A 13,217-nucleotide genomic window follows, 5' to 3' on the forward strand; every position below is an offset into this window, starting at 1 on the left:
CATACAGGGCAGTTTTCAACATGCTACACGCTCGGTTTGATTGGACGTATGCGTAAACGTAACATGTAACGTCCATGTCCTCAGTCCCCAGCTGAAAAAGGTCTTGACTTAGTAAATATGAGTAATTATTATTTTATTCTTGTTCTTGGTTTTAAAGAACTAGAAATAAAATGGGTTTTGAATCGGCCCTCTTTTAAATTCCTATCACTGTCGATTGACATCGTTCGTTTGACGTAACAGTATTGTTAAGTAAATGTATGTTTATCAACTTATATTGAATGATATATACTTTGTATGTACTTGTCAAGTCATTAGTTTAATATGTTCAAAATGGATACGGAAAAATCGAAAATGGTCATTTATTTTTTGGTAAGAAATGTTTACTTTATTGCAACAAAACTTTGAATGCGGATTTAAACATTATGCTATCGAATAAAACAACCTGACAGTCTTATTAATTCCTTAAAATAATTTATATAATCGTGTTAGATAGTCGTGCAGACAAGCAGTTTCATGGTCATAAAGTATTGGTTGCTTGCTAATTTATCCATTATCATTAAAGTTTTGACCTTAAAACATGTCAAAAATAATACTTACTTAATGTAAAATTTTGTTCATTCTGTTTTCATATGGATATTATTTTGCAATAATCAGATTCAGTTCTACATGCAAAAAATACATTGTAATCTTTAAAAAATATAAAATAACTAAAAGTAAATGTTAAAATTACCTTAAAACCTCTCTCTCTGTTGTTTAATTTGTATGACCTGCTTAGTCTTATATTGTACATTATTTCTTTAAAGTTGCTGGTCATATGTATTAGCCATACAGTTGATGCTATCCCCTGTCCGGTAAGTATTTACTTAGTCATTTCAAAGAAACTAGTAATACAATACATTATATGGATAAATAATAGTGCTCAATTTCTCAATTACTTACTTTTTAAGTCGAGCATTTTTATTCAAAATTTGTGTTTGATATATTTAGTGGTTGAAAAAAAATATATTGTCAAATTTAAGCGTTCTTTTTTCAAATTCTTGGAAACATTTACTCAACAACAACTTATCATTTGATATTATATGATATTATCAGCGTATCATGCTGTGTAAAATTTCAAAACATAATTTCAGCCACAAAGCTGTTTTGTCTTTGTACAATCAACATTGTTCCCAATACATCTGTCGCGCAAGTGCGTCTCGACGGAAAGATGAATTTTATTAATGCTTACTTTACCCTATGTAAGAGTGACACATGTTTCATATAAGCTTAAAGATTTCTGCTCAATCGTGGATGCAATTGGTAATTTGATTAGTAAATATTGAAGAAAAAGAGTGTCGAGAGTGATACATTCTGTGCATGCCGGAAGAAATAGTAAATTGAATTATTATATCAAGATCTTAATTTTCAACTCCTATAAGACTTTATTTCCTACATTTACTTTTATTGGATTATAAGGTTATGATTAATTGATTTTTTATGTAAAAAGTTGGTTAATATTTAAAATATGAATAAAAAAGAACCACAAGGGATTCCGTTAACGAAACGCCCAAATAGACTGCAACCGAGAAGGGCAGCTAAAATAATACTCCTTCTACAGGCTTATACTCAAATGTTACATAGAACAACTAAACATAAGAGAGAACATTTTAAGTTACGTAAGTCCATTTTCATTGAGTTAGTACTTAAATATTTACAGAATTGGTATAGATACCGGGTATGTCACGGTCGCTCTTGTACTGTTGTAAGGCATGGTTTTGGTCGTGCAAGGTACGATTGTCTATGTAAGTAACACCGTTTATGATTTATTTTTTTACACACATTCTACTGATATAATTCCACGCAATCATGTACTTTGATTTATGACTGTCTATTATGTAATTTTCTACAAAGACCGAAATGAACCATCTCCTCCTAAATACGTAAAAAGGCCCTTTGAACTTATTTTTTTTTTTCATAGTTAACTTTTCAACAGAATTTAATCGATTTTATATTAAATTTAATATATTATCATTTAACGAATTACATGTTTTGGTAAAATGTATTTAGTAAGTAAAGTCAGGATTGACAATTTGATAATTATCGCATTTTTGCATTAGGTACAGGATTCCTATTTTGAAGTACATTTTGACTCCATATGACTTTTTTTTATTTTTTCGGCTCTTCCCTGTATTTTTACACTTTTATATGTATATTGTGTAAATGACTTTTACTTCTGTTTTACCTTTAGTCCGATAAGATTATAACTATAAGCTACTAAAAAGATCAGTTAGACAATAACTACTATATTAAAGATTTATTGTTCTTCTAAATAGCCGCACAGGAGGCTGAATTATTACAAAGAGCTCTTAGTGGAGGTGCCACAGGTCCAGGTACAGGATTAGGAGAATCTCTACACGGACGGTCAAGATTATTAGATCTGTCAGAACGCTTACAACTTCATATCAATATCAACAATGACAACAACAATCAAATTAATCAAGCCGATTCAGGAAATGTTGCAGTCAGCCAAGTGAACGCAGAATGTGAGTTAATGTTAAGAGCACCTATATTCTATAAGAATATAACAATAAGAAATAAATATTTGAAAATTAAAATAGAAAGGAAAAGAGGAATTTGATAAAGTTTATATGATGTTCACTGTAGGTGATCGTGATGTCCAGTAAAGCTCAGAATCTGAAAAATTATTTCATAAATGTATGATAAAATGTCTTCTCTTGAAAAAGCATATACATGTATAGGGTGAGTTAGTAATATATAAAAGCTATAAAATAGTGTCATAATGAAAGACTAGTTATATGTTGTCTATTTTTTTCTTTTAATTTCGTCAAGATAAATGCAAAATGTTGATTTCTTAAACAGTGCAGAATAATTATATTTTATAAACTTTCTAAAACTAATGTTTTTACGAATTTCTTGAGTGTTACTGTCTGCATTGAATTCAATCGTAACATGCCAATACTATTTGAACTGCGTCACGACAAAACCAACATAGTGCGTTTGCGACCAGCATGGATCCAGAACAGCCTGTCCATCCGCGCAGTCTGATCAGCATCCATGCTGTTCGCTTACCAGCCCTATTACAAAAAAGAGAAACTGATAGCGACAGCTTGGATCCTGATCAGACTGCGCGGATGCACAGGGTGGTCTGGATCCATGCTGGTTGCAAACGCACTATGTTGGTTTTGTCATGGCGCGGCTCATTTTGTTTATTGCAGTGTCACCAGATCAGTGTCAAGCATGTCCAAATGGAATATGTCCGGGACAACAACATTGTGTTTTTACTTCCTCCTGCCCAGGAATGGAAATGTCGTGTCGGTCAATTACTGGTTGATTAATCCAAGGGACAAAACAAGCAAAGAAAGGACACAAAATTAATTGGGAAAATAATCAAAACTTCTTTGTTAAATAACAAAGATTATTTACTGTAAATTGCACATGATGAACCTGAAGTAGTTTAATAGATTTATCGAGCATATCATTTTATGTCACCTTACTTCAATATGACTTAACATATGGAATTACAACTTTTAACAATGTATTACATTTGAAACTTTTGGAACTCGTATAATTGTTCCGAGGTTAACAGAGTTTAAAGATAACATGTAAAAACAGCATCATCTTATGAAATATTTGACACTCTTAAATGCTTCTATTTTTTAAATGAAATATTGCAATCCGAAATAGAGTAAAATTTGAAATACGCAAATATAGCAATTAATAAACGGCAACAACAAAAGGATACGCAGAATTCTACAACCAATATGATCTATTTTCTTAAAACAAATTATTAACACGCAAGTTTGAACAAATCATTTCAGTTTAAAAAGATGAATATATTTAAGGAAAGAACCGGTTATATTAAATACTTTGAAAATGAGAAATGAAGGCAAAAATTCACGTCTGTTCATTGTGTTTTTGAGAGCTTTTTTATATATTTGCAGAATAACATATATGAATGTTCAACCCAATCTACGTGTTGCATTTATTCAAAAATATACCCTATTTTAGAATGAAAAGTGTGGAATGTGCACGTGATTCTTGTTGAACGCAACCTAAACAACAAATAAGAGGAAAATGGAAATTTAAACCAAGCTTATTAGAAATTTTTAATCACTGATCTAAAATGTATTTCTGACACGCTTGAAGATAAAAAGTAATTTTCAACAAAATATCACTATGGTTATACCGGATGTATATATATGAAATTCATGATAAAAACTTCATTTTATTTAAAAAATGTATTTTTGATGCACTGTTTTTAATGTCTTGGCCTAATTAAAAAAACCTCAAATAAACAGTATCTTCTTTTATGCCATTTGAAGTAAATAAAGCGAATTCACGATAAAAACTTTATTTTATTAATTCAAAGAGGTCATTCATGCAAAAAGTGTTAAGTTAAGCGAATATTTTTAAACGTTATTATAAGCTGAAGACAAACTTGTGATGCTGAGGGGAAAAAAGATATAGAGGATATTCAAGTTTTTTCTATAAATACATGATTTATTTTCATCGAGTGGTATGAAAATAAATATTTCATGAGTGGCGGTAGCCACGAGTGAAATATGGTAATTTTCATGCCACAAGATGAAAATAAATCATGTTTTTATAGAAAAAACTTGAATTTTCTGTTTATTATAGACATTTTTCTCTTTCTTGACATTAAAATTTGAAAGACTTTCCCTTAAATTTTGAGTACTGGCAGAATTTAAAAGAAAGTAGTCCGGCAAGACACCATTGAAAATACGGAAAATATGTTTTACTGCAGTGAAAAATAAATTTTTACAGTGAAAATACGGAAAATGAAAATACACATTTTATTTCATCAATATTTCTCAATATTTTATTTAAAAGTATATAATAAAACTAATAAGTTTTGCTTAGCGTCTGTAAGCATATTTTAAACGATAGCCGTCTATGAAGAGTCGATGGCATCGTACGTAATTAGTTAAAAAATAAATCTCGAAAAAGAATAGATCTCCCGGGAGCACTGACAACCAGGTTAGAAAGTGAAAATTGCAGACTCGGTTTGGGTGAATCTATTGATGAGAGAAAACGGAACTTGCTTTGCTTAAATGCTTATGCGGTGCTAAGGAGCATGGACGGTAACTTGCACTTTTCAGTACCGTATATGAACAAGCTCAATCAAACCGAGTCTGCAACATTTTCAATTTTGTCGTTTTGTGCTTTCTAAAGGAATTTAGTTTGTCTCTATTATTTTTTCGCACCAATTATCCCGCCTCTTAGTAACAGAATAAGCAGAACTCAATGTTTAATACTATAAGAATCTTACACTGCCTGCCGGTACAGACTGGAATATCTAGGTCGAGGGTAACTGTTTACGGCGGTAACGAGGCTCTTTTCAGAACAGAAATTACGGAAACAGATATTCTCATTACGCACTTTTTTCTTATATTAACGTATGAACTTACAACTTCATTCATAACGGTAAAATGACGTCATATTAAGAACGTAATTTATTTATAAAAGACGCGCGGCAATGACGACATTTTAAGCACGTAACTTGTCTTACATGGGGGCTTAAACTGTAACGGTAGATAATCATGTCTGATATGCGAGAAAATACGGTTCTGAAATCAATTATCCCGAAGGACAGAATATATAACAAAAAAAAACTGAAATGACGTACGGAGCATCAGATATAAAAATAAGATAGAACGAAACCGCTAATGCAGGCGTCACACTGTCTCGAAATTGACACCAGATGGGCATACGAATATGAAATTCTTAATTTCGTGCGAAGATAGCCCCGAAATTGGTCGACAGTCTCTCAACAGCCGAAACAAGTACGATTCCTACAGAAGGTCACGCGATCGCATCCGAGCCACACACGATTCCTACCGAAGGTCACGCGATGGCATCCGATACACACACGAAGTCACCTCAAAGATGCAATTTTGTACCAAGTAGTTTACCAGCAGGACACGCGAAGGTCACAGGATAGGTACACGACGTCGTATTTTGAGTACGATGCCTTCGTACGTGGTTACGAAGGCGTCAAGTGACCTTCACCTCCGGGTGGTATACAACCCACGGCCAACCGCGGCAAATTTCAGTTGCAGATAGTATTGGGAGCTAATTAAACTACGTTTAAACTTTATTTTGGCTCTTCATATTACTATCAAAAACAATTCTATTCACACAAAAATCTATGATAAAAGTGATGACTTTGATTATGGTATAGTAAACTATCCACATTTAGATGGAGACGTACCGCATGCAACATCTGACGGGGTATATGTATCTCAGTAAATAAGATTCGCTAGAGCTTTTAGCAACGTGAAGGATTTTAACAAGCTAAATATTTTCATTACTAGTAAGCTACTCAAACAGGGCTACCGCTATTATAAATTACGTAAATATTTTACAAAATTTTACAATCGTAACTTTGATTTAATCTCAAAATTCAGTAGTGATTCAAAAATGATTTTAATGGAGATGTTATTTACAAACTTCGCAAGATCTTTGGTCATTGTAATTTTTCTGTTGCCTTTACTAAAATTATTAAACGTTTAACCAAAAGAGGTTTTGACCCTACTTTTTTAGATATACCGCATGCTTAGTGTTCAACACTTTAACAATTGGTCCTTTCCTCGACGGACCAAGTGATATACTCTATGATGGACAGTTCTTAATGCCCTTTGGGACTGAATTGCCTTAATGTTCGTCTTCTGCCTTGCTTCGTCGGGCCCTTGTAGGTGATTTTTTGTTACTCTGTCTTCCTTTAAAATATTGAGTACTTTTGTTATGATCATATGTGTATTCCTTTATTCATTGTACATGATCGTTTCGGTGTTTTACCATAACAACTGTTATAAATTTACCTCTACTTGGCGGGGATTCATTTTATTTACACCGTCTCGTTTATAGGAACATGATGGGCTAACAGTGAGGTTTGGTGCACCATTAACCGGTTTTAACTGCCCAGTAGTACTTATGCTGCTGACCGGACTAAGGCGGCGCCCCTCTTTGTTCCTCAGATGCATGTCTTTGTTATTTCATACTGTTTTGGTGACACTTGTGTCAGTGTCCCTTGTTGTTTTCTCATCTACGGTAAGTATTTTCCCTTTTGCCCCTAGTTTTATGTATTTAATAAATCAATCATTTATTTGTTTTCCTTGATTTCCTTGTCGTTTACCATTAATTCGTCTTATGTGTCATTTAAGTGATAAGCCTATCAGTGCTTTACCTTGCGCCCTTTCCGTTTTTCTGAGGGTCCTCTTGTGTTACTTGGTTCTAGTTGCTGGGTCGTTGGGGTTGCGTTCATTAAACGCTACCTTTCCTTGTTGATCTTGTTTATCATATTTGATAAAACTTTATCATGCTACCCAAGGTGGGCCTGTGGGCCTTATCATGTTTTCTGTGCTGCTGCCTTCTTTTTCTCGGTTGACTCATCATCAAAGCAAGGAATTCTGTGGGAAATTTACTGAAAATTATTGTAAATTAATTGCAAATAATGGAAGCTTTTGATGTCTCTGTAGACATGTGCAAGAGTGACAGATGAGGAAGATGGTTTAGCCGTTTTTATGTCCACCATGATAAACATGCAACGGTTGAGCCACTAAAAATGCTTTCTTCGGCCTCATCGTGGTCCCATCTCGATGACATCGTACCAAAATACGATGGTGACACGACGGTATTGCGAGGGCTTCACGTAGTCGTGTTCCCTTTTTAAGACTATCGGGAATCTTCGTGTTTACTTCGTATTGTCTTCTTGAGGCTAAAAATGCCAGATTGCATCGATGATCACACAAAGAAAAGACGAAGACCACACGATTTGACAAGATGGCTTCACGATGGCCTTGCGAAGGGCAAAATTGACATACGAATTCAACACGAAAATGAACCTTCGCAATGTCTTCGGGCAATTGTTTGGCATGCCAAAGATTTTGGAACCGCTCACGAAGTTGCTGCCGGAGCTGGTAATATTCAGCCGGGGATCATACGATGACAAAAGATGCCCTCACGAATGGCACGATGTTATTACGATCAGATCCGAATTTGAGCATTTCCTTATTCGTGTGTCCATCTGATGCCAAATTCGGGACAGTGTGACGCCTGCATAAAGAACACCTAAAATCGCGCCAATAAGACAGTCATCTTGTAGACCAGAAACGAAACTAGACAACTCTGACAACAAAAGATTGTTTTCCTTCTTCCACAATGCTTGCCCTGCAAGACTATACTGTTAGACCCAACTTCGACATTAAGTCGAAACATTAGCCGTGTAGGACTGCTGTGATGAAATAATATCAAATAACACCCTACCAGACTATGGGAAATGGACACTGGCGTAAGTTCAAGTTGATTAAAGCTTGCAATAACATACTGCAACGGCGAGCGAAATATTTTCATCAAAGGGAATTTAAAGGAACGGATATTTCATACATTGTCATAGAGCGGCAAAAAGACATTAATATTTTCAACCTGTGTCAGCCTAATGTTTTAAAATACTAAAGAAATTCAATGGTTAATTTAAACATCTCATGCTTTTTAATTATGATACTCCAAATATATAGATTTAACCTGTCACAATCGTTCTTTAACATGCTCACTCCGCTTATTTAGTTAAGACGTTATGTGAATAGTTTTACCCCTCAATGAATATAAAATAAATTTATACTAATTGATGCAAATTTATTTCAAAGGACCAATCAATTTTATTTGTCATGTCCTCACCATTAAAAACATTGACGTACTTTGTTGATTATTTATTTTGTATTTATTTTTATCTTAAAACGTGTTATTATTTAACTGATGAGCGGACAGCTCATATAAAAAGATGTTCAATTGACACTTTGGCTAAACATACATTTAGTACTGCCTTTGCAAAGGATTGCAATAATGGGTGCTTTAAAATCACTTGCTTGCTGCTGTCTGTGTCTGGTAAGTATTTCATCCTTTTTTATATTGAAAGTTTTTTCATAATGATTAGCATTAATAATATAACATTTCTATCGCTTGTGTAAACTTTTCTTTCGGCTGTTGGGATATACATGCAATACTCTTTTTAACATTCTTACGCAAAGCACTTATGTTAACAACATGATGTGAACGATATTTAACTTTTCATTGACTAACAGCCTATTAATCTTTAATGTTTAGTGATAGTTATATAAGTATGAATAATGTTGTCTTTAACTACATCTAGAGCTAATCATTGTTTTTGTTATTTTCCAGGTGGTTTGCTTTTTGCCAGATTTTACAGTTGCCCAATACCTTTCATCAGGTAGGTTACTTACATGATGTGAAAACTAAACTATGTTTAGATAACTGAACGATTAAGATTAATTATAATTAAGAGTGACCTTTTGCAGACATGTTAATAAATTTAAATTTAATCTATAATTCACTTACAAACTTTATAATAGAGTCAAATCGTATGTCAATAAAGATTAACAATGGGGCACAACATACACGCAATGAAGTCCCCTCAATTTACTGTAGCATAAGGTTCTCATTGAGGTCGCGCAATTGGAACACAACAAGCTATAGATAATGAATTATACTTTGATTAAATCATGCTAGGGGAGTTCACTAACGTTTTTTTTATTCATCTGTTAGGATAGTAAAATAAACGAAAGTCCTGTATAAGACAAACAAACATCTATAAGAAACAAAGAAAAGTATATTTTGTCTTACAGCATTTGGAGCGATGCGAGGAGGAGTCATGTACCCTGGATATCCTGGATATCCATCACCAGCAATATACCCACCAGCCGACATGTATCCATCAGGAGTCATATATCCCGGTATGGACATGTATGACCCTTATCTTGAACGAGGACGACCAATTATAGGCGGGGATCTTATCCATCGTCCTGCCGTTGTAAGCGATAGGTCAGACAGAACTGTAGAACACATAAATATATCCAACAACAACCAAAATATTCGTGAAGAAGTTGGTTCCGGAAACGTTGTCGTAAATCAAGGTAAGGTAGACAAAGACAGTATTTTTGCTGGCGTTTTTATAAAGTAATACTTATGGCGATTGGGTTGTTTTGTGTGTGTATGTTTTTTTTAATACATGTATAAGAAATATCCGTATAATACTGAATGGTTAAATATAGCATTCGTAGCGTTTTTATCGTTTGTGGCAGTGTATTAGCCATTCACATTCTGTTTTATAAGAAACACTATGTTATCTAGCCAAAATAGTCAAAGTATTTTATCTCATAGATTTACTTATTTCTTTTACTTAAAGGTCCGTTATGCCTCAGAAATACATGTACTACCAATTTTATTTCTCAAAAACTTTCAATTGTTGGTTATATTGTTATAGTTTCAAAATAAAACTCATTTGCCGTATACATGGACTATCTTTTGCAACTATAGCTCTGTTGGCCATTGGACTAATTATAATTAATTAGTATTTTGTTTTGAAGTCAAAATACTATTTTGTTTACATTTTGCTACCTTTGTTGCACACAACTGTATGTTCAACATTACATTCTTTAATTGTGTAACATCGAATAAGTTCTAAATCCATTATTAATAAACTATATAACTCCTGTTTGGCATTTCTAAAGAATTGAAAAATATTGATTTTTGAGACATTATATGCCTTTAATGATAAGTTTTAAAAGAAATACATAGTTGAGCAATTGAAATTCATTCATGGTAGAAATTTATACCAAAAATTTTCTTATTTTTAGTTACATCAAATAATGCAATGTGTAATTGCCAAATTGGTAGATTTGATCAGTGTCCGTATCCTGAACGATGTGTTAGTGAGGGAACATGTACAGGAGGAAGTGGAATTTGCCGGAACCCTGGATTGTTTATGATATAGATGTTAATTGTTTTCATATATTTTTATACAATAAAATAATACATTAATATAAAATGTTTTAGTGTCATAACTCATTTTATCACCGTGATTTAAATTTCTAAATAATGTTTTACCAGAGAAAGATCAGCATATGAATGTATATAACTATCGTGTCTTTTGAGATGATATGTTTCAACTATCTGGTTTTTATTCTCGTTGGTCTAGAGTAATCTCTCTTTTCCAAAATTACAAGAATACTAGCAATAAATTACCTTCAGCAAACATACATGTATACATTTCAACACTTATTTTCATTTTACAAAAAGTACATGTATATTGCATTGTCAAATATATGTTTAATAATGCAGTGCAAGCTCACCATTTTTATCAACAACTTTTCAAGTTATTAAATATGTTTTCTTGAATATGTTATGATGCCGATACCAACAACTACTTTAAATTTGCCAAAAAAGAAATGTTGACAATTAATTGCAAAACTCGTTGAAATGACATAAATTTGTTTGCAATTTCTCGCAATAAAAACGAGTTTTACAATAAAAGGGAGTTTTACAATAAAATTTCGAAATTACAACTTATAGTCGAGGTATTATTTTGATTTCATTTCTCAAGAAGGACGAATAATGATGTATAAGTAGTAATTTTCATTAAAGAAACTAAATGGTTTGACATTTCTTGCAAACTTTATGTTAAAATATTTGATACTGACAACAGTTCAATTGCTGCAATACTTTTATTTTAAGAAAACGCAAATATGTTGCATTTTCTAATTCAAAGAAAACGAGTTTTGCAATAAAACCTTTGGATACACGTAAACTTCATGACTACCTTCTTCACGATCGTTTACATTTTAATTGCACTCTTGACAAAACATCTACTTTACAATATTCGTTTTTCACCTGATGGAAATATGAGTCTATGGCAATGCTTTCATGTTGAAACAGTCCATTTTGATGCTAAATTTGCTGAATAGTAAATAACGCCACCAAAGTTACAGTTCAAACATAAATTCGACAATTTTACGTTCCCTTGAAACTTTTATCAGATCTACATAGTATAACATTTCTCAATTTATTGATGCAGAGTTTACAAACAATATATTATAAAACAACACTAAACCTTGGTTGACACTTATTTTCGGTGACATGAGTTAGCCCGGAAGTAGCGACAACGCAATTAAGCATATATTTAACTAGTCATATACCTTAATTATTTTACCTTAAATTCCTTTTTTATATCATAAAATTAAAAACAAATCAATCCAGTTAAGAATGCCTTGCAACAAATTTATTTAGAGATGAAAAATAATCATTTTTATCCCACGATTTTAGATTAATATACATACATGTTTTAGGGGAATGAAAATAAGGTTTTTAAAAGTACATCACCCTTCATGTAAACTATCAATGACCTGAAGTATTTTAATATAAACAAAACCATTTTCTTAAGGATAATGACATTCGCTTGACAATATTTGCTGAAGTATGTTAACCATAATGTTTGTTTTGTTTGCTTTTATGGCGCACCAACACAATTAGAGTCATATGGGGCCAAAACAGAAGAGATAATTTTTGGCTAACCCAGGCGTTACAAACTTAAAGCAAACACCAAGGGTCATAACTACCTTATCTGATGAAGTTAAAGGGTTTATAGAAATTCGATTATGCAGAGATCACGCAGAGATAAACGGTGGCTGCAGTTTCAATGCCTCAACTTTGAAAGGCAATCCCTCAATCACAAGGTGAACAAATATCTTAATTTGAGTACAAGCATACCGGGACAAAAAAGATAGTATGTCTGTATAATAAAAAAACATTCAAAATTACGTAATGCTTAATACGTTAATTTTACGGCTTGCGAACCCTTATCGTTTGGTTTATACAGAATTTATTTTAGGTTGATTGTGTAGGAACCTATAAGCTTATAGACACACTTTCTAATCTGTTCCTGGAACCAACCAGTGAGCAATGAGTGTAAAGTTTCTTGGCTAAGGAAACATCGACTTGCCTCTAACGGGCTTTGAACCCATGCGGCTAGCGATCATTAGATAACTAGTCCGACGCGTTAACCACTCGACCTTGCCGCCACATACGACACGATAACAACCCAGCCATGCCGCCACATCAACCCTTATTGTTTCACCTCGGCTAATGACTGAAAGTATCGTGATAATACAAAGCCACTACCGCTTTCTTACGACAGTTTTCGGACACCTATTGTTAGTATATTTTTGTCAAAAGAGACGATGTATTTTTCACTTTGACGTCATTATTTGATAAGATTTCAATATGTTGTCTTGAATACAAACTAATTAGTGACAGTAATCCTCAAAACTCGGTATAACAGATTTTCATGAAAGTAGAAATAATGTTAGAGATATTGTCCCTATATACTCAATCATTTATAATGT

General features: G+C 33.0%; 2 protein-coding genes across 2 annotated transcripts; both read left to right on the plus strand.

Annotated features, from left to right (window-relative positions):
* Positions 1-246: 246 nt before the first annotated feature.
* Positions 247-4,289, plus strand: LOC132733988 (uncharacterized). Its single transcript, XM_060720688.1, has 5 exons — positions 247-369; positions 804-851; positions 1,697-1,781; positions 2,313-2,522; positions 3,216-4,289. The coding sequence occupies exons 1-5, from the start codon at positions 322-324 to the stop codon at positions 3,329-3,331; spliced, it is 507 nt and encodes a 168-aa protein (XP_060576671.1). The 5' UTR covers positions 247-321; the 3' UTR covers positions 3,332-4,289.
* Positions 4,290-8,751: 4,462 nt separating this feature from the next.
* On the plus strand, positions 8,752-10,864 carry LOC132733972 (uncharacterized). Its single transcript, XM_060720669.1, has 4 exons — positions 8,752-8,904; positions 9,199-9,247; positions 9,663-9,950; positions 10,674-10,864. The coding sequence occupies exons 1-4, from the start codon at positions 8,863-8,865 to the stop codon at positions 10,808-10,810; spliced, it is 516 nt and encodes a 171-aa protein (XP_060576652.1). The 5' UTR covers positions 8,752-8,862; the 3' UTR covers positions 10,811-10,864.
* The last annotated feature ends 2,353 nt before the right edge of the window (positions 10,865-13,217 follow it).

The sequence above is a fragment of the Ruditapes philippinarum genome, unplaced genomic scaffold (genome assembly GCF_026571515.1).
Source record: "Ruditapes philippinarum isolate M1 unplaced genomic scaffold, ASM2657151v2 ctg979_1_1_1_1, whole genome shotgun sequence".
NCBI lineage: Eukaryota > Metazoa > Mollusca > Bivalvia > Venerida > Veneridae > Ruditapes > Ruditapes philippinarum.